This window comes from Gastrolobium bilobum, unplaced genomic scaffold (assembly GCF_033153095.1).
Source record: "Gastrolobium bilobum isolate Gb01-03AN ecotype WA unplaced genomic scaffold, APGP_CSIRO_Gbil_v1 utg43133, whole genome shotgun sequence".
Taxonomy (NCBI): domain Eukaryota; kingdom Viridiplantae; phylum Streptophyta; class Magnoliopsida; order Fabales; family Fabaceae; genus Gastrolobium; species Gastrolobium bilobum.
The window spans coordinates 97009-123537 of NW_026895607.1; the positions used below are offsets into that span (position 1 = coordinate 97009).

Here is a 26529-nt window from a genome sequence, read left to right on the forward strand (position 1 = left end):
TACGTTATTGATTTCCAACTATATTTGGAATTGTATAAGCATTTGCTTGCACTCAATTTTAATATGCCAAAAATAATTGGAATATTGCACACTTCCTATATTATTACTGACATGGTTTTCGAGTAATGCATCAAACTGAACAAGTTATTTTTTTTTATACAAAGTTATGTTTTCTTCTTTGGGCTTACTGCTATGTAATAGAGTTCCAAGCCTTTTGCTCTTGATCTAACTCAGTGAAGCTGTTGCAAAATTGCATGGCTTGTAGGCTTATAATTTTTTTTTTTGACATATTTACATCATGAATATATTTTAAATTAAATCAAATGTGGATACATATTTATTTGCTTACTTTGGAAACAAGCTTTTATCATAATTGTGCTTTATATAGTTCCTATTCTGCTTATAATTATGTTAATATCTTTACACTGTTTGTAAATGGTTTTTGTTAGTTTTGAAAATGGCTTCTACTGGAAGTTCTCCTGTTCTTTCTACTAGTACTACGCCTGCTATCCCTGTGAGTGGAGCAGGAACATCTTCAAGAACTTACAGGAATGCTCTTGGAAGTAGGACTGATGTGGCATGGAAACATGGTAGTTCGGTTGATGGTGGTACTAATAAAATTAAATGTAAATACTGTCAAAAGATTATACAAGGAGGTGTTTACCGAATGAAGCATCATTTAGCTTGCACTCAAAAAAGATGTTAGAATTTGCAAATATGTTCCTGAGGCAATCAAGAAAGAAATGTGGGACATTGTATGTGGTTTGCAAAAAAGGTTAATGAAGAAATCAAGCATAGATGATGAGGATGAGGTTGTAGAAGTTGGTGAAAAAAGATCACATAATGAAGATAGTGAGAGCTCTAGGAATATCTTCAAGAAAAGAGGAGTAAGTAGCCAACCTACCATCAATAATATTTTCAAGAAGGGTTTAAGAGATGAAGCATTGCAGAAAATTGCTTCGTTTTTCTATAACAATGCCATACCATTTAATGTGGCACACAGTGTTGAATTTCAAGAGATGTTTGAAATGGTTGCCCGACATGGTATTGGATTTAAGCCCCCATCATACTATGAAATTAGAGAAAAATATTTGAAGAAACAATATTTGGAGACAATGCAAAGTATTGAAAAACATAAAGCTTACTGGAAGGATATGGGCTGCACTATAATGACAGATGGTTGGACAGATAAACGAAGGAGGACACTTATAAACTTCTTAGTAAACAGCCCCAAAGGAACTGTGTTTTTGAAGTCAATTGATGCATCTCACATCACCAAAACAGCTGAAAAGATATTCCACATGATTGATGAAGTTGTTGAGGAGGTAGGAGAAGAAAATGTTGTCCAAATTGTGACGGACAATGCTGTGAACTATAAAGCAGCTGGATCATTGTTGATGGGAAGAAGGGAAAGATTGTATTGGACACCTTGTGCAGCTCATTGTATTGACCTAATGTTGGAGGACTTTGAGAAGAAGTTGCAGGTTCATCATGAGACAATTGCAAAGGGAAGAAAAATTACTACATATATATATTCAAGGACTTCTTTAATTTCCATGTTGCAATTTCATACAAATGGAAAAGATTTGGTGAGGCCAGGCAAGACTCGCTTTGCCACATCTTATCTAACTTTGGGGTGCCTTAATGACAACAAAGGAGCATTGATAAGGATGTTTACATCAGATCAATGGATATCTAGCAAGTTTGCAAAAACAAATGATGGCAAGTATATTGAAGATGTGGTTATGGATAGGGAGTTTTGGAAAAATGTTGTGACTTGTTTAAAAGGTGCTTTTCCACTTATCAAAGTGCTTCGTTTGGTGGATTCAGATGAGAAGCCAGCTATGGGGTTCATTTATGATGAGATGATTAAGTCTAAGGAGAAAATTCAGAAGGCTTTCAATGATGTAGAAAGAAGGTAATTTGATTTTGAAATTCTGTATTTAAATTCTCTTTTTCATTTCTATTTTTATATTTTGTTTTTAACTTCTGGTTGCTACATGGAACCTAATATAATTTTTTTTGTCATTCTTTACTCTTTAGTTATCAACCTCTATGTGATATCATTGACGCTAGATGGGACAATCAATTGATGAGGCCATTGCATGCAGCAGGCTATTTCCTCAACCCTCAAATACAATATAGGCCAGGATTTCATGCAGATTGTGAAGTTAAAAATGGACTATATCAATGTTTAGAAAGGTTGGTGGGAAGTGCTGAAAAAAGAAGAAAGATTGATGATCAGATGGATGAATTTTGGGCATGGGAACATGCCTCGGTTTTGCGTTTTGTGCACCACCCTGTGTTCGCTGCAAACAGTTTTGAGTTGTTAACTTACGTCGAACATATCTTGAGTTATACAAATCCAATTAGGCTTATGATACCTATAACACCCCGTTCTAGAATCGGTTTGTTAATATTGCTTTATGATATTAAGCGCAGTTACAATCACATTGGTTCAATTAGAAATTCGGATACACTTTATATTTGAACAAAGCCGAATTTAAAATAACCAATTACGTGATCATAACCATATGACATTGCGGGATAAATGAAACTAAGCTTAATATCATATTCTTATTTTATTAGATCACACGTTGTTAAATGTATTTATCTCTTTTATTATTATATTAATTCTTTACTTCTTCTATAGTTCTCGACTCCTACTTTATTATAGATCTCTCTGATAGCTTCGAGTGGGTTCAAACCGCACTCAAATCGGAGCTCTATAGCTCGAGTTATGCCAATTTTACTAAACTAAGGTTTTGCTAATTTTTTGGGTACAATGTTTTAGCGCTCAACTGAGCGTTTAAACACCCAGAGGCAGAAAATTTGGCCTTCTCCAGGTCTTCAGAGCGTTTTAGCGCTTAACTTACGTGTTAAAATACCCACTTGAGCATTTTAGAGCCCACTTGCGCGTTAAAACGCTCAAGGGCAGAGATCTTTCCTCCATTTTACGAACCCAACGCGTTTTAGTGCCCTTATCAGCGCTAAAACGCTCTCCAGCAGGGCAAAACATGCCCTCCTCTGTTTTCAAGTAACTTCATGAGAAAACTTCTCCCTATTTCACATTTCTCTTAACACCTAATAGATCATATAACTATCCCATATAACATTCATCATAGTTTAACATAAGAAGCTATTCAATTGTACAAGAACTCATAAGATTATACAACTTCCCATAGTCTCAATGACATATCCATATGGTAATCAAAATACATATCCAATGGTGACTCAATTACAATTCAAGTTTCACCATGCTTTTCCATAAAATATTCATCTTGACATAATTGCATGCATAATCCAAATACTAGTTATTGCCTCCACCAAATGATATCACATAAATCAATACATGGTTGTCTCATAATATAACATGAAATCATATGCTTTCCTCTATGACATAGGTGCATACATGATCAAATATACCAAATAGATATAAAAAAGGATCTCAGCATGCTCTCCAGTCAATGGATGCAAAACTCCAAAATATGCATATCAATGCCTCTACTTAAGCCTCTTGCCATGAGATGCGTCAATCATGCCACTAACGGTACCTGAAAATAAGCCCCACACTGGGTGAGATACAATATCAGTAAACTCAGGGACTTTGGAGACCCCTCCAACCCTGAGCTCACTTACATGTTATACAGGCATCAAAATAGCATATAGCATACAACACATAGCGATTCTACTGGCCAGAGAACCATCCAGTCAAGCATAAGCGCAAGACCAACCAATCCAGTCAAGCATAAGCGCAAGACCAACCACAATACAAGAACATGCATATACACCAAATTTTCACACCAATGTACACACATGCTATACAAACCACAGCTATCCACATGAGTGTGGCGGAACAACAAGGGGTAAAGTCCCCAAAATCCAAGAGTTTACCTTTCAAGCTTTCCTTTATCTCCTCTTGGCCCAATCCTCACAATATCAACCAATCCATAATAATCCAACCTATACACAAGTTGGGCTTGCATCATCAACTATATACAATTCATGACTATTATTTCAAAATCAATAACTATTCTTTAATTTCCACACACTTAAGGCTTAAGAACTTACCACAATCCTTGAAGTTTCAAGAATGCCCAACCCCACCCTAAGGGTTGGCCTAATCCTCCTTCCACAACAATGTTCCTGCAGTGTAATTTCACAATCCAACCATCAATGACATTATATTGATGTGAAATTTCAAAATCCATACAATGACCCCAAAAATCCCTAATTTTATGAAACCCTAATCTCCAACATCATGAAAATTAACCAACACCCTACAATGAGTTCATGGCTTACCTCCAAACACTCAACACAAGTAGTATATGAAACCCAAGCTCCATGAATGGAGGATTCCTCCAATTTTCCAGCCCTAGGAAGTGGCGACCAAACAAGAGAGGAAGAAGATTCTTCTTGGTTACTCTAATGGCGAAAATGAGATGAGTGAAATGGGGATAGGTTATGGTTTCTTGTTTCTCAACATTTATCAAGAGGAAGAGATTATGCAAGCTTCATTTTCTCCCTCCATTCATGAAAACGCCTATGAGCTTGAAAGAAAAAGAGGTGAGAGGCGTGAGGGAGGTAGAGAATAGAGAGAGATTTGATATTTTTAAAATGCCTAAAGTGTGATTTTACTCCTTTGCCCCTTGGTTCATTATTTATTTACACAATCAAATTCCAACTATCTAGTTAGGCTTTGTTTTTGATTTAGTTAGTCTCTTAGGCCTATGACATATTTATTTAATTTATTTGGGCCTTATTCACTTTGCACCAATGAGCATTAACTCCTCACTCTCATTATTTACACTTTTACATGCAAGTAATTAAGTTTACAATTAGGCTTTCTACCGAATCTAACCTTCTAATTATGCATTAATCCCCCTGTTAGTGTAATTTAATTATGAGGGATATTATAATACCTTGTTGGAAAGCTTAGGAAATCTAGTTTAACATACTAAGAGAATTTATGGACAAGTAGATCATGCCCAGTTTAGGAAAAATCGAGAGCTATTATGTTATGGAATTTGTGAAATTGACATTGTTTGTTTATGGGAACCACTTAGCAATAATAAATAATTGTTGTATGATATGTAAACATTAGATTTTAATATTCTTCAATTGAGTATGAGTTATGATTACAGTGTTGAATCTTGTTAAATACGAAATCTTTTTTAAAAACGAAAACCTTGTTAATTAAAAAGGAAAAAGTTTTACCGTATTTTAATTCAACTACTGTGATTGTAACTGCGTTTAATATCATATAGGATGATAACATACCAGATATATATGGGTTGTTCCATATAGCTATAATAATGAATGTAGGACAAAAACATATCAGTTGTTGAACCATTATTACTCCTTCTAACTCTTTATCGCTCATTGATTACACACTTTGATCATTATCATATACTTGAGCTCATCCTTGATTTAAAGATATACAAATAATCAAAACGACGTAGTTTTTTTATCATAAACATTTTACTGAAACACCTTTCATTTTTTATCATATATATAATTGATAATATAATCAGATCGTTAATCTTGTCCATTCTACAATAGTGGTAGTAAGTTTTTGGCCTTTCTATCTTTTTGACCGCTTCTTTTCAATTTTTGGCTTCATTAAAGAAAACGTCCAATTCAATTAGTTTTTGGTATCATAAAGTTAAAGGGTAATACAACTGTCATATTATAGGAAAATAAAAAAATTCTACAGAGAAAAGAATTGATGTGGGGCCTATTAATATTTTTTTTTCTCTCCTTCTATTTGTTTCTCTCTCCCAATTCTTTTCTATGCAAGAACTTTTTTTTTCCCATAACATGACGGAAGTAATTACCCAAAATTAAATGTATGTTAAAGATACTTTCCTTTGGGAACCTTGGGGCTGTGCTAACTAGTAAGTATTATTTCGTTGTATTTATATTTTAAAATTTAAGAAAAAGATGGATGTTATATTTATAATTTATTTTTACCTACCATTTTTTTCCTTTATACTTGGATTAAATTCAAATCAAAGTCTCACTTCATGTTATTTTATAACCGGTGATTTAATTGTGATTCAAGAATAAAGAAAATACCGTCTTTGGGGGTATAAACATTGTATAAATTATCTTAGTTAAAAAAATAATAATATATAACAATAAATTTATCGTAATTCAGATCAAATTTGAATAATTTAAATACTTAAAATAAAAAATTGAACCAGGAAGAAGTTACATTTTCATGAATTAAAATATTAATTTATTCTTTTTGTTATTAGATATTCTTGTTACGTATCAAATATTTTTTTTAGTATTTCAAGAATTTTACATAAAGAAATAAAAAATTTATATAAAGAAAAATATCTTTCAGTAAAAAAAGGCTCACTAAATGCTTACCCAAAAAAAAATAAAAATAAAAAAACTCACTAAAGAAGTCCTAACAATTTAGGAGAAAATAACTGCGGTAACATAGCCTTTAAAAGAAATAGAATAAGTAACTCTACTATAATAATCATCGTTAGTTTTTTATTATACAACGGTAGGAATGAAACACCCAACAAATACAAATTACTCAAATCCCTCACTACTCGACCAATTATAATAACTTTAATCATCATTATCTTTCAATAAAAGGCTTTTGTTGAGCTAAGAATATTGCTACACATGTGTACTACAAATTTAAACATATTTGTGGAATAATAATTAATATAAGTGTGAGGTGATTTATGTACTCGGTACGCCTAATGTTACTGAGATGATGATGTTATATGTAATGCGGGAGTTATCAGAATTGTGGAGAGCAAAATTTTCCACCCCATTAATTTCTTGCTTTTTTTGCTTCGAATTTACCCTTGTAACATATGAAGAAACAAAATAATGAGGACAATACATAGAAAAAAATAATAATAGAGAAGTTGGACGATTAACAGGCTTTCTTTTGTCTACAGTTGTTCAAACTCCTTCTATTTCTACCTCACTCTTAATTTACTCTATAATTTAAATCAATATTTATATATATATTTTAATTTTATTGTAGAAGGATATGTCATTATTTTCCTAGGATACTGCCAATATATGCAATTTTTTTTTTTTTTTTTACTTTGGTGGTTGAGATAAAAAGTTCATTACGAAGCATCAAGTATATCCTTAAAATTAACATAGAATGGATGTTCTCTGGCCACTCCAATGCAGAGTAACATCCATTCTATGAGAATTCTGGAGATTGAAATAGATTATAAGCTTTACAAACCATCTCGTAAACCCTAATAAAACCCATGCGTTTGGGGATAATTGTGCATGAGCCACATTAATATGAACCAAATTTACAAAAAAATGACGATAAAGGAAGACACACTCCTATCGTCAAAAAGAAATAAGCATACATCATTAGGAAGTGTCTGAAAGAATTATCAGCGTGCGATGAGCACACTTGTTCGTTCAGGGGAACTACAGATAACTCCCAGTTGTCATCTTGTCATTTGTTTGGGGTAAGATGGATTGCGGCCTTCAATTCTTCCAATTCCCCCAGTGAGCTATATACAGAGACAGTGTCCAAAACAATGTCGAAAACCCAATCTAAAGTTTCGATATCTCGAATATTACGGGCACTTGATCCAGTGGCCTCATAATCATGTTTTTGTTTTTTCTTCTTCTCAGTTGCACTGCGCCTAGCCATGATCTCCTTAATTTTGGGTGTGATGAAATCTGGTTCAGAAGAGGAGGTATTAGTAGAGCTAGAAGAAGTAGAAGAATAACTAGAAAATGAAGATTTGAAGTTATCAAAATTTCATTTCTTATATGGATATCTAGCAGGGTAAATAACATTTAGTGGAAGTGGACTAGGACTTTTTGCTTGATCTGACTGATCGCGCGCAATAGGAGAAGGAGTATTGCGCGATGAAATTGGAGAAGGGGATTCAGAACCAAGGTCATTAACAGGGCCAGGATAAAACCTAGAATCCGATTTGGAATCACTTGATATGTAAATAGGATTTGCCATCTTATCTACAACTTTTGGAAAAAGGAGATGAACTTTGTTGTGACAAATTTCTGGATACCCCGTGAATAGATTTTCGGGATGAAGAACCAATCTCACAACATCGATGACCAGATGAACAACTATTATTGAATTTAACTTTCTCCCAGGGTGCAACACCCTTTCTCGTTAGCCACTATTTACAAATTTGCGATTATCGATCGTACTTTAAGTTCGATGAAGTAAAGAAGCAACAATGAAACAGAACAGTAGAATAAAAAGGTAGAAGCATACCTGAGTTTTATACTTCGACAGTGGAGTAGACACCAGGACGTGTCAACACTCAGAAAGATCACCAGAGAAGAATACTGGAGAAGAAAGCCCTATTTAGACATAAGTTGGTATTTAGAATGAATTTCCCTCCAATTAAGTAGCTCGGTACAAATATGAAAAGTCACCACGCAGAAATTGAAATGGTTAAAACGTGTTGACATATGCTGATGGGAAGGGGGCACATGGGGAGAAGGTAAACCATTTAAAGCTTAAAACGTCCCATGATTGTTATTAAAACACCCACGTAATTACGGTGGCATTTAATGCTTCTGATAGTTAAACATCTAATCAACCATTTTAAACAGCGATGTAATGATGATCCTTCGTCATGTTATACGCGATACTAATTGAATGCGCCAAAGACATACCGCACGAAGAGAATATATATCACAACTTTGTAAATATCAAAGTTGTTAGCTAGGGGGAAACTGATCTGAATAAAATACAATAGGTCCACCAAAGGGTTAAAACCCAAAGATTAAAAGCTCAAAGACATAAGGTCCGAACAATGCGCGATATCCACTTCGCGCATCAGTGAGCGGGATGGATTCATCGCGCCCAAACCGCCTTAAACACGACTTCAGAGTTAAGGAAGTGATCAATAATACGATCAAAGAGCCACCTCGCCATAGAACCAATATACGAAAGAGAGCTCCAGCTTGACACCACTCTACCCAGATAGCTTGACATAATAGAGATAAGGCCAGGAAGACACCAGCTGAACCTGCTCCCATAAGCAGCCAGTCAGAAGGCATACCGCCAACCAAAGGTGGCATCAGATCCTCTATATAAACAAAGGGTACATACCCAGGTATGACAGTCTAATTCAGTTAGAATACCTCATAAGCCTGACTTTGATACTGACTTGAGCGTCAGAGTGTCATTGCAGGTACCCGCCCCAGTCAAGCTCATCGCGCCAAAGAAGAATCATATTCATCTCACTACAAACATCCAACAACAACCCAAGAAGCAGATAACCCAACCCAAAATCTTCTCACATCAATTGTGTGTGATTGGGCTCGACACATATTGGCCACCCCATACTGTGTTGGTCCGATCAGAATGTAAATCTTCATCAACTTAAATCAAATCTTGAGTGATTTTATTTCAAAAGTGATTTTATTTTATTATCTAAATAAAATTAATTATCTAAACTCATTTTTATAATATTATTTTTAAACACGGTTTATTTATTATTAATACTGATTCTTTTAGAACTAATTTTACTAAAGTTAAAAACAAAAGTATTGTTTTGTCTTTTCCGAAAGTTGCTTCTTGTCCAATGGCTAAGACAAAAAAAAGAAAGAAAGAAAAAAGTAAGATGATGTGACTAGACTACATTGAGGCGCCAGGAGCTAACTTTGGTTTCTTACTGGACAAGAAAGACATTTCATAACATTGACTTTTTTAACGAAAATGCATCAAATGGATTTTCGGTGGCCACTCCAATGCAGAGTCCTACTAATAAGTTGGGGGCGTTGACGTGAAAATTGTTTTCCTTTTGAAGCGGAAACCTTGGTGCTTTTGCTAACTACTTTTTAAGCATAGATCTATCTCATCGTAATATTTGTGTTCTAGAGGGCTCATACGAGAACACTACACTGTTACTAATATTATTTTTATCACATAAGGTTGCTCGAATACGCAAACTTGACAAGCAAATATTCCATTTTGAATGCGTTTATTGTGAATGCTATTTCCTAGATCATTACTTGCATTCTTTTTGGTGAAAACTTGGGTTTAGGAGAAGACAAATTACCAGAAGTCATTACTTACATCCTTTCTAAGATTTCATATCTATTCCCTTTCTCTCTATTCTATCTATCTAAGATGCTCTGACTCTGATATATGATTAGGTGGTCTAAAGAGACGTGGAAAGAGTTGCCAACATTAAAAGCAAGGAGAATTCTCAGATGAGGAAGACAGAATAATTTGCAGCCTTTATGCTAATATTGGAAGCAGGTACTAGTTTATTACTTCCATTTTTATGCAACACTATAGATATATATATATATATAGTTAGACCCACTAGCAGTAGCACATAAACAATTTTTTTTGCTCTTTCTGACTAACAATCAAATCTGATATTAACTATCCAGATGATATATGGCCATTCATGGATGTTACTTTTTTTCCTCCAATCATCAACTACATATATGCTGTAGTGAAATGTTTATGAAGTCTATCCATCTATCTAAAGGAGTAAAAAGCCAAGGGAAGGAGGAAAATAAAAGCACTATAACTAGGGATTTTACCATTTTAAGAACCCTGTAGTTATCTAGAATCTGCCTATTTTATATCTAGCTAGCAACAGCATTCACTTACTAATGTCTGTTCAATGAAGACATGGATTTTATTTATTTATTTTTTTCCATCATTGGCTTTTCATGTTATTGCAGGTGGTCAATTATAGAAGCTCAGTTACCTGGCAGGACTGACAATGATATCAAGAACTATTGGAACACCAAGCTAAAGAAGAAGTTGATGGGGTTGCTTCCTGAATCTCACCAAAGAAAACCACCCTACCATCAATCCTCTCCTCAAAACCCACCACCATTTCCTTCTCATTCACTTTCCTCATCAATTTATGGAGATTATTGCAACTCTTATTATAGCCCAGCAGCAACCACATCTTTCACAGGCCTTGAACCTATTTCTGTTCCTTCAAGTACTTACACAAACACAAGCTGCACAACAACCTCAATTTCTCTCCCCTTTAACCAAAACCAAGAGTCCTTGGTTAGTGTTAGTCCCATGCAATATTACCCTATCACAACAGTGTTTGGAAGTGAAGGAAGTTGCAGTTCCTCTGATGGAAGCTGTAGTCAGGTTAGCCATGGCAGGGAAATCAAACAAGAAGAAATGGGGTTTCAGAATTTCATGTCCAACGGGTTTATGCCTAGTCACATAAGCATTAACAATAATGGAGATGAATATATTAACCAATGGGAAGAAAATCCAAATGGGTGTTTTTTCCAAAAGCAAACCCAATTGGGTTATGATATTGATGTTATTAAGCAACTAATTAGTAGCAATGGAAGCAGTAATGACCTAGGAAATTACATTCACTTATTATTAGAATAAGTGAAAGCTACAAGCAACGTCCAATGAAAAATTACCAGAAGACAAAACAAATGAAGACCTGTCACTCTACAAAATACTATTAATCTGGCATTCCTCTCTGTTCAATGAGGTCTCTTCAGCAAATTCCGTGGTATATATGCTATCACAAAAAATCAAAGTCCCAATCTCCATTGAAAGTTGAGTTTATTGGACTATGCTCTTCTGAATCAACAACACCATTCAAGGGAATCTGGGAGTCTATTGAGCTACAGATAACATCTGAAGGGTTAGTGTCATTCTGATTTTGGTGATCCCTTCCTTGAAAATTTGTTTCCCCAGAAGTATTTGGAATGCTACTCTGATTCCCCCATTGCAAGGATTCAACTTGTTGGGTTGACTTAGAGCTAATCCTTTTCAGACGAAGTCTATATCTCTGCAACAATTGCAAAAACCAATAAGGTTTAATTTCTTAATGAAAAAACTTTGGTTTTATTAAACTAAAGCAGTAGTAAGGATGAGAATAAAAAACCTGGAGATGGCTGGCCACATTCTCCCTAGTAAGTTGCTTCTCAACATTCATCAATTCAAGAATTTTTCTAGGTACTGCCTCTGCAACCAAAATAAACCAATTTAGTAATGGAACAGTACTCAAGACACTGCATAAAGCATATGTAATGATAATTAATGCATGATATTTATTCCAGCGGCACTTATAATATAAGGAAGGGTATTTGAACAAGTATTCAAAATAATGTTGTACAGAAAAGTATTGCGAAAATAAAAAGAAAACATCAATTGATTAAGCTGTTATAGCATTGTAGAGAGAGAATGAACAACTTACTGTCAACCCCTAGCTTAATAACAGCAGCAACAAAACTATGATGAAGCTCTTCGGTCCAAATAACTCGAGACTTCTTCTGGGTTGATGTTGATGTTGAGGGATCCATTTTGTTATGACGTATCTTGGGCTCCTCATAGTCATTGTGGTAATCTTTATCATGCTTCTTTGGGACAATATTCTTCCTCCTAAGTACATGCTGCCATATGTTTTGCAGCTCCTCGATTCTAAGAGGTTTTGCCAAAAAAGCACAAGCTCCAAGTTTGATTCCTTTCATGACTATCTTTCGGTCATTATCTTCAGACGACACTGAAATACAAAATTTATAATGTTAAAGGTTCATCAAACAAGTAAATGAAGTCCCAATATCAAATAATATATTAATGGGGTGGATAAATTGAAAAAAATAAAATAAAATATTGAAGATTACATATAAGCTCATCACATACATATGACAGGTTGGTCCATCAAATTCCAACGTTGCATGAGTTCAAGCAACTTAAATCCATCCATTTCTGACATATGGACATCGGTGATTATCAGGTCAAACTTGCTTTTCTTTTCTTTCAACAACTTCAGTGCTGATATTGCATCTGTTTTCACGGTTACTGCACAAATGGGTTCCAAGTTAAATGCAGTCATCATCGATCAACATTTTCAAGAAAATAAAAAAGAAAACAAGTAACATACCATCATATTGACACCGTCTGAGCAAAGTCTGCAAAGTGAAGAGGCTCAATGGGTCATCATCAATAGCAAGAACACGCATTCCTAGTGGAAACTCGTTTCCAATTTCATCAGTGTCATGATCCTTCACCACAGCCATTGCCAGAGTATCTAATCATAAAAATATATGTCAGTGCAAACAGATGAGTTAAGCACAGCATTGATCTATTGCCAATTTACAAATTAAAAAAAAAAAAAAAAAAAAAAAGCACAACTTTTAACATCTCAACACCAATCATTACTCAGATTCAACACAGACCCAACATAGATACCATTAAGAAAAAACCCAATTAGCCATTTTACCCACATGGGTATGTTAAAAATCATACATCTTTAACGAAATCATGGGTCCTGAACATGCAAGAACAGGGACATAGGAAGAAGGGACAAGAACAGGGTTTGTGAAAACGCAAACAAAGAAAGAGAAGAGGCACAGAGAAGATGTTGACTTACCTTTCTTTTCTCTTTTGATACGAGGAACGAGGAACGAAGAACACGGACAATAGCCAATTCAAAATTTTGCGGGAAACTCCGAACGAGAACAAGAAGAAACCTTTCTTGATTGTTAGTTACTCAGTCTCACTGTCTCACACACTGTCTTGAACTTCATTGGTTGTTATTACATATATATAGCATTTAATTCAATACCGTATCTCGGTTAATTATAAATATAATATTTTTTTTCAATACCGTTGGTGGGTTAATTCAAACTCCGATTTCTTCTCTCCGCGAAATTCAAAAAACATTTCTTGATTTTCTTGAATAAATATAATATTTAATTTAGCTACTAATAAAATTAATTATAATTACTTATTCATATTAGTTTCAAATTTATTAAAGATTTTTTTTAATAAAAATTGACACTAAATTAAGAATTTTATAGTAATATTAATTAAACTCTTAGCTTCATGTAATGGAAATAATTACTATTAAAGACGTTAGATTAATACCTTTTTTTTCCTCTTGTGTGCTTAGGATTAAAAAGTTGACTAAATACTAAGCAAATATGAGAAGAAAAAAAAGGTTGACGTAATAAATTGTGAACAGCTTTTGAAGAAGATTAAAAGAAGAAACTTGCTATATTTAACTATAATTTGTTAAGTATGGATAGTATGACACTCAATCTGTATAACTTATTATTCGACATAATTTTTATTTTATGATATGTCTTCCCCTTTTTCCCTTACTTAATTGGAAAAATTTATTTTCTTTTCAAGTATATAAAGTAACTTCTCCTTTGAGGCATATAGGAATTTCCATTTGTCATATGTTATATAAGAATTATTTCCCCTCCCTTTGGACTATCTTTTATCCAAATACATGTCTTGGACCCACTTAACGGTCCATAAGTTCTATTAGATTTGTGCTTTATTTAATAAGGAGTTTGAATACTACTCAAACACTTTCACCTTCACGTAAACCTTCTTTATAAATAATTGGTTCAACTACAAAGGTACACACTTCTAAAACTCTTACCTCCTTTACTACTATTGCCCACACGCACCACCCCACTTAAGCTTCTCGTCTAGATCAATTGCTTGTGCACAAAGATATATCATCATTCGCGAATATCTTCTCCATAGATACCGTTGATACAATTATGCGATATTAATCACAATCCTATCGAATTGAATATTGACACAATTTGTGGGAATCAGTAAATTTGGATTCTCATCCAATAATGGTAAACACCTGCAATGCAGCGCACAACCACTCGCCATTGTAGCAAAATGCATCTTAATAACAGGAACAACAAAATTTGCAACCATTATTCCCACTATCAATGCAAAAGGGGCAAATCACATGGATGTTGCTGAAGGAAATATCACATTTGTCTCTGCCCAGCTAGCCTAACCCACTCCTCCATTGTTGCACACTAACTTGATCCTATCCAAGCTGCAGGGGCATTACTGAGGCAACATTTGGATGACATTTAATGCCACCTTAGTGAGCACCAGAGTGAAAATATGGGGCAACAAGGTAAGACACAACTATAGTCTTTGCCTTCTTACTCAGTGAACTAACCTTGGATTGGTTCAACACCCTGCCACTGCACTCCATCAACTCATTCAAGGATCTCTCCCATAAATTCTTACTCAGCTTTACAACTAGCAAAATACATCTGAAGTCATCTCATACTCTGTCTTAAATCTATGAAGAGAAGGCGAGCCCCTTTATGTTTATCTGAACTAATTCAATGCAGGAGCAATATATACATGTCCATAACTTGGATGAAAATGTGCACTTGCACCTCCTTGTTGTAATTTTCAACTTGCTTCATATATACAATTACGCAGTCTCTTAAAATATATCAATTGGGAACCAATCCACACAATCCACACAAACAAGAGCATCAAATCAAATCAACAATTAAGCACACGCTGGCACACCTCTACAAGAAATCGGGTGACAAAAAGTAAAAATAAAATATATTTATTAATTAATACACCAAAATTCCAAGTCTGCTTCAAATTCAAGTTGTTATTCTTTCTTTGTATGTATATATACCACACAAAGTCCAAACTTCCTATCCCTCCCTCCTTCCTTCTCTTTTTCCTTTTATTTTTCTCCCTTAAATCTCTCTCCTAGAAGATCTGTTTTCCTTTTCTGGGAAAAAATTTAAATACAACGGATATACTGAATTCGGTATATCCGTTTATTAATTGGGGAAAAAATATGGGATATAAAGGAAAATAAAAAAAAAGTAAGGTTAAAAGAGAAAAAATTACTCTTTTTAGTAAAGGAGAGGTATATCAGATATACCGAAAGCTTGCTCCCTTTTATTGGGGTTTTGGTTGGTGGGCCTATAGATTCTAAGGTTTATCACTCCCCACCATGGCACCGGATGATCAAGCAATCCACCATCAATTTCACACAATCCATATAAAATATATTCAATGACACAATTCCCTTCCAAAAAAAAAAAAGACACAACTTTTAACATCTCAACACCAATCATTACTCAGACTCAGCACAGACCCAACATAATAGATACCATTAAGAAAAAACCCAATTAGCCATTTTACCCACATGGGTATGTTAAAAATCATACATCTTTAGCGAAATCATGGGTACTGAAAATGCAAGAACAGGGACATAGGAAGAAGGGACAAGAACAGGGTTTGTGAAAACGCAAACAAAGAAAGAGAAGAGGCACAGAGAAGATGTTGACTTACCTTTCTTTTCTCTTTTGATACGAGGAACGAGGAACGAAGAACAAGGACAATAGCCAATTCAAAATTTTGCGGGAAACTCCGAACAAGAACAAGAAGAAACCTTTCTTGATTGTTAGTTACTCAGTCTCACTGTCTCACACACTGTCTTGAACTTCATTGGTTGTTATTACATATATATAGCATTTAATTCAATACCGTATCTCGGTTAATTATAAATATAATATTTTTTTTCAATACCGTCGGTGGGTTAATTCAAACTCCGATTTCTTCTCTCCGCGAAATTCAAAAAAAAATTCTTGATTTTCTTGAATAAATATAATATTTAATTTAGCTACTAATAAAATTAATATAATTACTTATTCATATTAGTTTCAAATTTATTAAAGATTTTTTTTTAATAAAGATTGACACTAAATTAAGAAATTTATAGTAATATTTATTAAACTCTTAGCTTCATGTAATGGAAATAATTACTATTAAAGATGTTAGATTAATACCTTTTTTTTTTCTCTCGTGTGCTTAGGATTAAAAAGTTGACTAAATACTAAGCAAATATGAGAAGAAGAAAAAAAAGGTTGACGTAATAAATTGTGAACAGCTTTTGAAGAAGATTAAAAGAAGAAACTTGCTATATTTAACTATAATTTGTTAAGTATGGATAGTATGACACTCAATCTGTATAACTTATTATTCGACATAATTTTTATTTTATGATATGTCTTCTCCTTTTTCCCTTACTTAATTGGGAAAATTTATTTTCTTTTCAAGTATATAAAGTAACTACTCCTTTGAGGCATATAATGATTTCCATTTGTCATATGTTATATAAGAATTATTTCCCCTCCCTTTGGACTATCTTTTATTCAAATACATGTCTTGGACCCACTTAACGGTCCATAAGTTCTATTAGATTTGTGCTTTATTTAATAAGGAGTTTGAATACTACTCAAACACTTTCACCTTCACGTAAACCTTCTTTATAAATAATTGGTTCAACTACAAAGGTACACACTTCTAAAACTCTTACCTCCTTTACTACTATTGCCCACACGCACCACCCCACTTAAGCTTCTCGCCTAGATCAATTGCTTATGCACAAAGATATATCATCATTCGCGAATATCTTCTCCATAGATACCGTTGATACAATTATGCGATATTAATCATAATCCTATCGAATTGAATATTGACACAATTTGTGGGAATCAGTAAATTTGGATTCTCATCCAATAATGGTAAACACCTGCAATGTAGCGCACAACCACTCGCCATTGTAGCAAAATGCATCTTAATAACAGGAACAACAAAATTTGCAACCATTATTCCCACTATCAATGCAAAAGGGGCAAATCACATGGATGTTGGTGAAGGAAATATCACATTTGTCTCTGCCTAACTAGCCTAACCCACTCCCTCATTGTTGCACACTGACTTGATCCTATCCAAGCTGAAGGGGCATTATTGGTGCAACATTTGGATGACATTTAATGCCACATTAGTGAGCACCAGAGTGAAAATATGGGGCAACAAGGTAAGACACAACTATAGTCTTTGCCTTCTTACTGAGTGAACTAACCTTGGATTGGTTTAACAATCTACCACGACACTCCATCAACACATTTAAGGATCTCTCTTATAAATTCTTACTCAGCTTTACAACTAGCAAAATACATCTGAAGTCATCTCATACTTTGTCTTAAATCTATGAAGAGAAGGTGAGCCCCTTTATGTTTATCTGAACTAATTCAATGCAGGAGCGATATATACAGGTCCACAACTTGGATGAAAATGTGCACTTGCACCTCCTTGTTGCCTGTCTTCAATGTGGGTCGTTCTCCAAGTCTCTGCATAAGACTGTGGTCAACAATCTAGTCGAGTTGAAGGTTCAAATCCTCCAAGTATGTTGATGTGCATGAAAATGAAAGGCAAACACTGAATACGAAGAAGAATTCTCCTTTGCCAGTGGTGTGAACAGAAAGGGCGACAAAGTAAAAGAAACCTTGAGGCTCACCCTAAGAACATTGACATATGTCCTACCAAAGGGAAGTATGAAGTTGAAAGACCGAAACCCATCCAAAACCAAGGTAAAGTAGATAGGAGTAAGCATTTTGTTTTTCTGATTTTTCCTTTTCTACGCTTGCTTTTATAGTCTGATTTACACATTTTTCTCTTGTGAACAACAATTAATATAGGACTTAATACTCCCCTTTATTACTTTATGTGTATACGTGCACCAGTGAGCTCAGTAATTGCTTCGTAGTTGTCTTCCCTTGACAGTTGGTGAATTTGCTCTATCACACATGATAGATATTTTTTAAAATTTTTAATAATTCCCTTTCTCTTTTGAGCGCCAATTTCTCCTAGTAAAAAAAAGCATTATATTTAACAATAATTATGAACTACTCAAAAAAAGAGTTACATTAAAAAGAATTTTTCAAAAATCTTTCCAAAAGTCATATGGACAAATGAGGCGGCAATTCGAGTCAACACGATACGACTCGAATTTGACACAAACACGAATATGACACGAATTTGAAATTGGATCAAAACCTTCGACACGAACATGACCCATTTACTTTGCTAGTTGACACAACACGAATAACTTGCGAACTCATAGTGTGTCGCTTATTATGCGGGTTGACACTACACGACACGAATAACTTGTCAACCCCAAATTGTATTACTTATTATGTGGGTTGACACGATATGATAAGAAACAAATAACTTATTCAAGTCATGAATAACCTGGAAGAAGATTAATGTGGGTCAATTTCGGATTGACCGGTTGACACGCGGGTCTATACAAACTTTTTCTGGTCAAGTTTTGCCAACTCAAACACAAATTTTTTGTGTATTGTTCGTATCGTGTCAGCGAGTCTTGTTGAAACTTGTCACCCCTACAAATCATGAACTTCAACATATCTCTATAGTACACTTGTGCAACTCACATGAAAATTTTCGGGCAACTATTTAATACTTTTAAATATTTTATTCCAAATTCAAAATATTATGGTAATTAATTAAAAATAAGACAAACTAATTTAATTAAAAATATCAAAATGGAGTATTTTTTACGTCTCCATTTTGTACATAGCTACATACTGCGTTTAGAGCTACGCGACCTAAAATTATTATATTCTATGTCTAGCACAAATGAAAGTTGAATATAATATGTTGTATCCTCTCAATAAGCTAATGTTTTGGATTCCTCATAATTTGAAATGTAAAATTACTATCCTATTAAAAAGAAAATGAAAACTAACGAAGATGTTATTCAATTTTACGGTATCGATCATGTTTGAAACTGAGTTTTAATATATGAAGATAGAATTTTAATTCTTTTTATTTAGAAATGATATGAATAAGTCTTAATAAGCTCTATAAAGGCTTGATGCAAACAATTGAATTTGTATCCTTATTTTTCAACTATATATTTAAGTCTATTTATGATATTTTATTAAACAAACAATTTTTTTATCCTATCTCATTTTTTTAAGGTGAAAAAATAAATATTCTTATTACTTGTATTCGTTTATTATGAGTCAGGACATATGCAATATTTTTATTTTGGCAATATAATAATAACTTTTTAAATATAATTTATAGGAAAAAATTATATTTATAAATTTTTTATTTACAAACTCAACTATATATTCCGAGAAGTACAAACTCAAGAATTTGTACTCCTCGTAATACATAATTGAGTTTGTAATCCCTAATTTATGGCACGTATCATGAAATCTAGAATCAGCAACATGTTGATTTTCTCTGTTTCCTTTCATCAGTTTAGGGTGGGGTTGTTTATATATGGAATCACGAATATGTTATTTTTCTTACAAACATAATTTTTTATTTTCAGAAATTTAATTTATGTTTAACAATAGTTATGAACTACTTAAAAAAGGAATTACATTAAAAACAACTTTTCAAAAGTCATGTGGACGAATAAGTGGCGGACCCACACTGTTGCACTTGTCTGCAAGTGCAGACAGTAATTTTTGATTTTCTTTTCTTGTAGACCCACACTCTTTTCTTTCAAAGGACAGTAATTTTTGATTTTCTTTTCTTGTAGACCCACACTCTTTTCTTTCAAAGCTTAAATCGTTTAATGGTTCCATTTTGGTCTTCTTCAAATGCAACTGATGCAGAAACTTAGAAATAGATGTGGCTTACCTTTTTAAAATGCAATTTTTTCTCACTTTTCTCCCTTTTTTCCTTAAAAATGTTTAATGGGACGACCCTCACTGAGTGGAAATACCTTCTCCTATTAATGTGTTATCCTGTTAGTAGCGGGTGTTACATAGCCTAAAGTCAATTGGCTCCAATTTCATGTTTCTTGGTTGTTTTTGATATGCATTTAAAAAAAAATTAAAAAAAAATTAGATGCAGCCCCACCATTAAATGTGAAGACATGAATTAAATTTTCTAGGTCCGCCATTGGGACGAATATTGGTGAACTTCTACATATCTCTATAGTAGACAAGTGCAACTCACATGATAATTTTCTGGCAATTATTTAATACTTCTAAAATTTTCATTCCAAATCCAAAATTTTATGGTAATTAATAAAAAATAGGACAAACTCATTTAATTGGGAATATATAAAAAAGACATTTTTTACATTTCCATTTTGTATATAATAGACTTTTTTTTTGGACCCTGATCATAATTACTTCTTTGAGGTGAGTTGGCTCTTCTGGATATTCCCATAAGTTTCGACTCTTTGAGCTGGTTATGAAACTAATACCGAGTGCGAGGCAAGTCGAAGATTAAGGTCTTGTGTCTCTTCTCAAGATGGTGTTGATAGGAATCGAACTGAGATCCTTTCCCACCCACTTAGAATATTATAGAGCTACATACCGTGTATAGAGCTACATGACCTAAAAATATTATATAGTTTATATTCTACACGCATCTAGCATAAATGAAAGTTGAATATAATATGTTAGACTTGTAGAAAAGATCCTCTAAATAAGTTAATATTTTGGATTCTTCAATCTAAAAGCTTAAGTTGTTGGGTGAGGTTACATTAATGGTTTTTATATATCTCTAACACGCTCCTTCATACGAGAGCCCATTGGGCTTGAAAGATGGATGATACATCAGGCCCAAGAAACTCCACAACACTTAATTAATTATTAATTAAATAAAGCTGATGAGGATCGTACCTGGGATATCGGGGCTGTGATATCATATAAAGAACCAATTCAATCTTACAAAAGAGAAAAAGAGAGTCCTCCATATAACAGTATCAACGAATAGTGGAAAGTTGTGAAATAATTGGGGTTACTGAGTACATATTGTGAAATGCCAATGACTTGGATTTGATTCTATGGCTGGTCAAGCTTGTAAAATCTCTTTGTAATTCGTCGGCATGGTAGTACAAATTTGTCAGCATGCTAGTTTTCTTATGTCGTGACTCTACTCATACTGCTTTTCCCTTTGTTGATTTGAGCTTGAATTTGTAATGTTATTCTGTGAATTATTCAATCTTTATCATGTTAGATGTGACCTTTCTTAAGTTCCAATTGCTAGGTTTTGACTAAATTTTCTGAAGTTGTCAATGAGCTTTCTCATCATGTTTTGGTGATCCTCCAGCCTTTTACAATATACCTTGTCTTTTTTCTTTTTGAGTAATGTTCATTGTTGAGATATTTTGTTTTTGTATCCACTTTAACTAGTAGTTTGCACTGTGGTTTGAGAATTAATCTCTGGGTTCCTATTTCCTTACGTAATGATACTCTATATGTCTTCTTGGTTTAGGTGCTGCCTATATTTACTATATTTATAAGGTTGCAATTTGAGTTTCGAATACTGCTTTCATTTGTTCCATGGGCGAAAATCTTTCTACATACGTCACATCTGCCGTAAAAAAAAATGTTATAGAAATTATGATAATTTAATCTGGTCAACCCACCTAGTGGGACCAGGTTTGGTTGTTGTTGTGATGCAAGGGATATAGAGGCACACTGGATTGTTTCATTGTGATGAATGCATGTTAACACTCCATTAACTTTAATTAGCTAATTGATTGACTAATGACCATCTATAATTGATTAATGTATCTATGAAACAATTCTAGATTAGAATCGAATCATGACTAAATTTAAGTTCTCTTCTATCAATTGATGAATTGACCAATTTAGTTAATTAGCCCTCTTAGAACTTTATACGTTCATTAATTAACTCCTTAAATAACCAAGTAGGGAATTTGATGGAGGAATAAACCATTACTAGTTCATGATCATTGATTGCTATTAGAATTCAAAATGGGTATTGACATAAGAATTCAAGGAACCAAGCAATTGAATGCTAGTGAAGCGAAGCCCAACATATTTTTTCTAGAGAATTTTCTTCGATTTTCTCAAGTTCTTAATTTAATTCATTTCTCCATTGCTTAATATCTTTTTTAAATTATTGTCATAGATCTCTCAATTTCGATCATCTAAACAACATAGCAGTTTTGAGGATTTGATATATGTTAACTAGTTCTTGTGAAAAAGATATTTTGGAACTCATTTCCTATTTACTTTGGGCCTGACAAGATGTGTGCGCAAATAAAGCATCTAGTGCAAGCATACGAGGCATCTTAAAGAAGAAACATTCCATTATGGACCACAAAGGGTACTGCCCTGATACAAGCCCTCAATACCAGAATATCTCCCAAAATAAAATAAAATAAAAAACTTGAAAACCTTCCATCGACCCTAAAAATAAGGGCAAGCCATCACTATGTACATCCTTACTATAAACGTAGATGAGCTCACATCATAAATAAGCCAAAAATCCAACGAAGATGAAGCTCACTTGGTTGCTTTCGACATGCCGAGCTCGGGCCAATACTCTACATTGGAATCTCAAATCCAGGCCATGGTAGATAAGAGCCCAACTCCAATAGTTAGTTATATCATCTAGGGATATTAACGGACCGAGCCGGGATGAGTCTTGGTCTTGAAAGGTTAAACCTGTATTTAATATGTCAGACTGATTTAGCCTGTAACTTGTTATTAATATAATTATCGGCATGTGACCTGACTTATTTACAAAAAAATAAAAGTCTAGCTTAGCCTGTTAAAAAAAATAAAACAACAAAATTTTATCCAAATAGAATATATGATCAACAACACTAATAATTCCACAAAGATTCATATAATAATAGCAGGATAATGCGTCAGCAAAACATAAATCAAAAAATGCTAAATCGTCTCTGCAAACAAATCAGAGTTAATATTACGCAAAAATATATCAATAATAGCAAGATCGTGTTTATATTGTAGCTTTGGAGGTTTTGATCGTCCTTGAGGATCCGACCCTTGTAAATCAAACACTATTGATCGATGGCTTGAGTGGGCTGGGCGCGACAATGGGAGTGAAAATTAGGTTAGTAGAAAAAATATAAAATAAAGAAATGAGTTAGTAGGCCAACCTGACGGGCTTTAAGGCCGGGCTTTTGAATTGAAGTATGAGGCCTTTTATTAAATATATTTTTATACAAGTCGAAGTCTGAATCCAATAACCAAAATACACAGATCAGGCCATGCCTACACGAGGTATGAAAGACCTCCTACATTCTAGAAGATTATGCTCAAATGGTTTTGATGATGTCAACGCATGAAGAACTCAATTTGAAGATGTTAAAGTTTTAATTTAGACAATTTTTAGATTCTTTGTAACACATGAGATATATCACTAAGCATGATTTCAAGCTCCAATGCATTTCATTTATCAAATTATTTTTGCATTTAATTTTGATAACTTGATTGCATTTTATGTTAATGTGAAGTTCAAGTCATGATATTTGGAGGGTTTATATTGAGGTACGAGCATTGAATTTTTGTGAAATTCTGTTGTAACTCGCTCAGATACTCGAACGTTCGAGAAATATGGCGAGGTGACAAATTTAACTCGCTCAGATGCTCGTACGTTCCAGCAGAATGGCGAGATGGGTGATAAGCTCGCTTAAGTCATTAAACGTTAGAGCGAAATGGCGAGCAGTCACGAAAAATGATTTAAAAGAACGTTTTTAGTGTTCTCTGTTTTCAGAACTTCAAAATACATTTCTCATTCTTCAAAATTCCCTCTCTCATCATTTTCCAAAATCCTTCAAGAGCCAAAAGCTATCTTAGTGAGATTAAAATCATTGAAGCCTTATTGTGTGTAAGATTCATGAGTATGTGAGAGTGTTTAATTATCTTCTTCCAAAATCCCCAAATTTTCCATCAATAATTTCACCTTCTTGAACCCTAAACAAAATGTACCATTATTGATGAGTTTGTTGGTCTATTTCTTAGTCAAGTTTGGGTGATTTGAAGTGTTGTTCATGATTCTACAATATTGCAGGTTTTGAAGCAATTAATTCAAAATTCTTGGAACCAAAAGTTGAAGAACCCTAACTACATTCTCTATTTCTCTTTGCTGAAAATTTGAAAGCTATTGTGGTAATATTTTAAACCTTGCTTTGAGAATCCTTTGGTATACTCTTGATTCTTGATATTGTTGATTTGATTTTCTGTTTTCATTTTGATACATTATGAGTATTTCGATTTCTATGTTTTGATTTTAAGTGAATATGATAGAAATCTTGATGCTCTTTGTGTAAGATTTGTGTTTTTAATTTTTGTGAAAGATCGATTAAAAATATCAAATCTCAATTTGTTTTTATACCGTATTATACATTGTGTTAATTCAGATTTTCGTTTGAGATTCACTATTTAGAAGCCTAATCTTGAATTGTTCTAGAAATTTTATTGTTGGAATATTAAATCTGAATTTTCTATCTTAATTGAGGAATATTGTGCTTAAAATTCAGATTTCTTGTGATTTATCATTAAGAAATATATCTGGAACTAATTCTGTAATTTTTGTGACATTTTGAGAGAAATTACAATTACGATTTTTCTGTATATAGTGTGATAGTTTTTGTTTAAATAAGAATTTTTAGTGTCCATCATTTAGATACTTGAAATTATTACATACAAGTTTCTCATTGCTGAAAATTTGCAGTTTGTGATACATATACTTGTGCTCTAAATTTTCTGCGTACATCATATCATTTTGGAGCTTGTTGTTGTGCCTTATTTGATATATCAAGTGCGATAGGACATTGTAATAGGTTGATAAATTTTACGTTAAAAATCTGAGATATTATATTTTTTGTTTAAAGTGAAGTACGCGTGTGTGAAAAATCTGTCCTAGGTGTGTAGGTGCAACCATGTGGGTTGACGACCTTGTTCTTGGCTTGAGAGTGTGTCTCAAGGCCTGCAGCCTCAAGAATCCACAAAGGAGTGTGGAGTTCTTGTGTGAGGGGAGTTGGTGAACTCCTAGGTTTGGCTTGAGAGTATTCTCAGAACTTGGAACAGTATAAGCACTAGGAAGATTTTTGGTATTTTGTTTGATTGCTTGTGTGACGTGTGTTTATAAAACAGGTATACTTGTAATAAATAAAATATCTGCAGCGACTTCAGTGTGGACGTAGCACCCTATTTAGGCTTAGTGGGCGTGAACCAAGATATATCGTGTGTCTCTTGTGTCTATGATATAATTTCTAAATATTTTGTTTAGAGACTTAAAGTAGCACTGATTTCTGGTTTGAAAGTGCTATAGCGGTTTTCTGGTGACATATTAAAAGTGTTGTAGCAAAATTAATATTTTATGTTTTGTTTAAGAAAATTACATTGCTGCGTTTATACTCTATAAATTGCTAAGGCACGCTTTCTTTTACTATATTGTTCTTCGCATTGAGAAAAATCATTTTGGGCATATAGGGACCTAAGGTAAAATTAGTAAAATTGTTATAGTTGTGTGACTGTTATCTGAACTAAATTTGTAAAATAAATTGATAACTGTCAATGTTGTTGTGTTGGTGTGGTGATTGAACTTGTTAGTTTAATTTTGTCTAGACGTTATAGATTTTAGGATTTATTAAGAAAAAGTTTTTGAAAAATTTAAAAAAACCTATTCATGATTATTTATTAATAATTGTTTTAATTATTTGTTATTTATTAGATATAATATTTTTTATGTTATTCTAAATATATATATATATATATATATATATATATATATATATATATATATATATATAACTAGATAATTACCTTTCATTTATTAAGATAGATTTTATTTGTACAAAAAAAAAAGAGATTGGTTTAGTACACCATAGAAGACTGAGTAATCAAGAAAAAATATTATAATTTAGAGATCTAATCATTAAGGAAGATATTAACATAATTAGTGTTTATATATTTACTTAATAATTAGATATTTGATAATTAGGTAAGTAAAAAAAAAATTAAACTTCACTGCATATTTAAATTTGGTTATATTTATTTTTATTCCATTTAAATATATCATGATTATTTTTTAGTGATTATTTTAATTATTGATTACTTATTAGATGCAATATTTTTTTATGTTATTATAGATATTTGATATAT

At 33.2% G+C, this 26529-nt stretch overlaps 2 protein-coding genes and 1 pseudogene across 2 annotated transcripts; 2 read left to right on the forward strand and 1 right to left on the reverse strand.

Annotated features, from left to right (window-relative positions):
- Positions 1 to 457: 457 nt before the first annotated feature.
- On the forward strand, positions 458 to 2896 carry LOC133284196 (uncharacterized; annotated as a pseudogene).
- A 7084-nt stretch (positions 2897 to 9980) lies between these two features.
- On the forward strand, positions 9981 to 11374 carry LOC133284206 (transcription factor RAX1-like). Its single transcript, XM_061481197.1, has 3 exons — positions 9981 to 10028; positions 10188 to 10252; positions 10690 to 11374. The coding sequence occupies exons 1-3, from the start codon at positions 9981 to 9983 to the stop codon at positions 11372 to 11374; spliced, it is 798 nt and encodes a 265-aa protein (XP_061337181.1).
- Positions 11375 to 11516: 142 nt separating this feature from the next.
- LOC133284213 (two-component response regulator ARR10-like) lies at positions 11517 to 13017 on the reverse strand. Its single transcript, XM_061481211.1, has 5 exons — positions 12882 to 13017; positions 12641 to 12799; positions 12195 to 12500; positions 11883 to 11962; positions 11517 to 11786 (listed from the first exon to the last, which is right to left on the reverse strand). Exons 1-5 carry the CDS (start codon positions 13015 to 13017, stop codon positions 11517 to 11519), a joined length of 951 nt encoding a protein of 316 aa, XP_061337195.1.
- Between the last annotated feature and the right edge of the window lie 13512 nt (positions 13018 to 26529).

Coding starts and splice junctions, on each gene's coding strand:
- LOC133284206 (XM_061481197.1), top strand. CDS start 9,981: ATGCTATTTCCTAGATCATTACTTGCATTCTTTTTGGTGAAAACTTGG. Junction 10,029..10,187: donor TCTTTTTGGTGAAAACTTGG/GTTTAGGAGAAG, acceptor CAACATTAAAAG/CAAGGAGAATTCTCAGATGA. Junction 10,253..10,689: donor TATGCTAATATTGGAAGCAG/GTACTAGTTTAT, acceptor ATGTTATTGCAG/GTGGTCAATTATAGAAGCTC.
- LOC133284213 (XM_061481211.1), bottom strand. CDS start 13,017: ATGGCTGTGGTGAAGGATCATGACACTGATGAAATTGGAAACGAGTTT. Junction 12,800..12,881: donor CAGACGGTGTCAATATGATG/GTATGTTACTTG, acceptor CCATTTGTGCAG/TAACCGTGAAAACAGATGCA. Junction 11,787..11,882: donor ATGTGGCCAGCCATCTCCAG/GTTTTTTATTCT, acceptor CAATTGTTGCAG/AGATATAGACTTCGTCTGAA.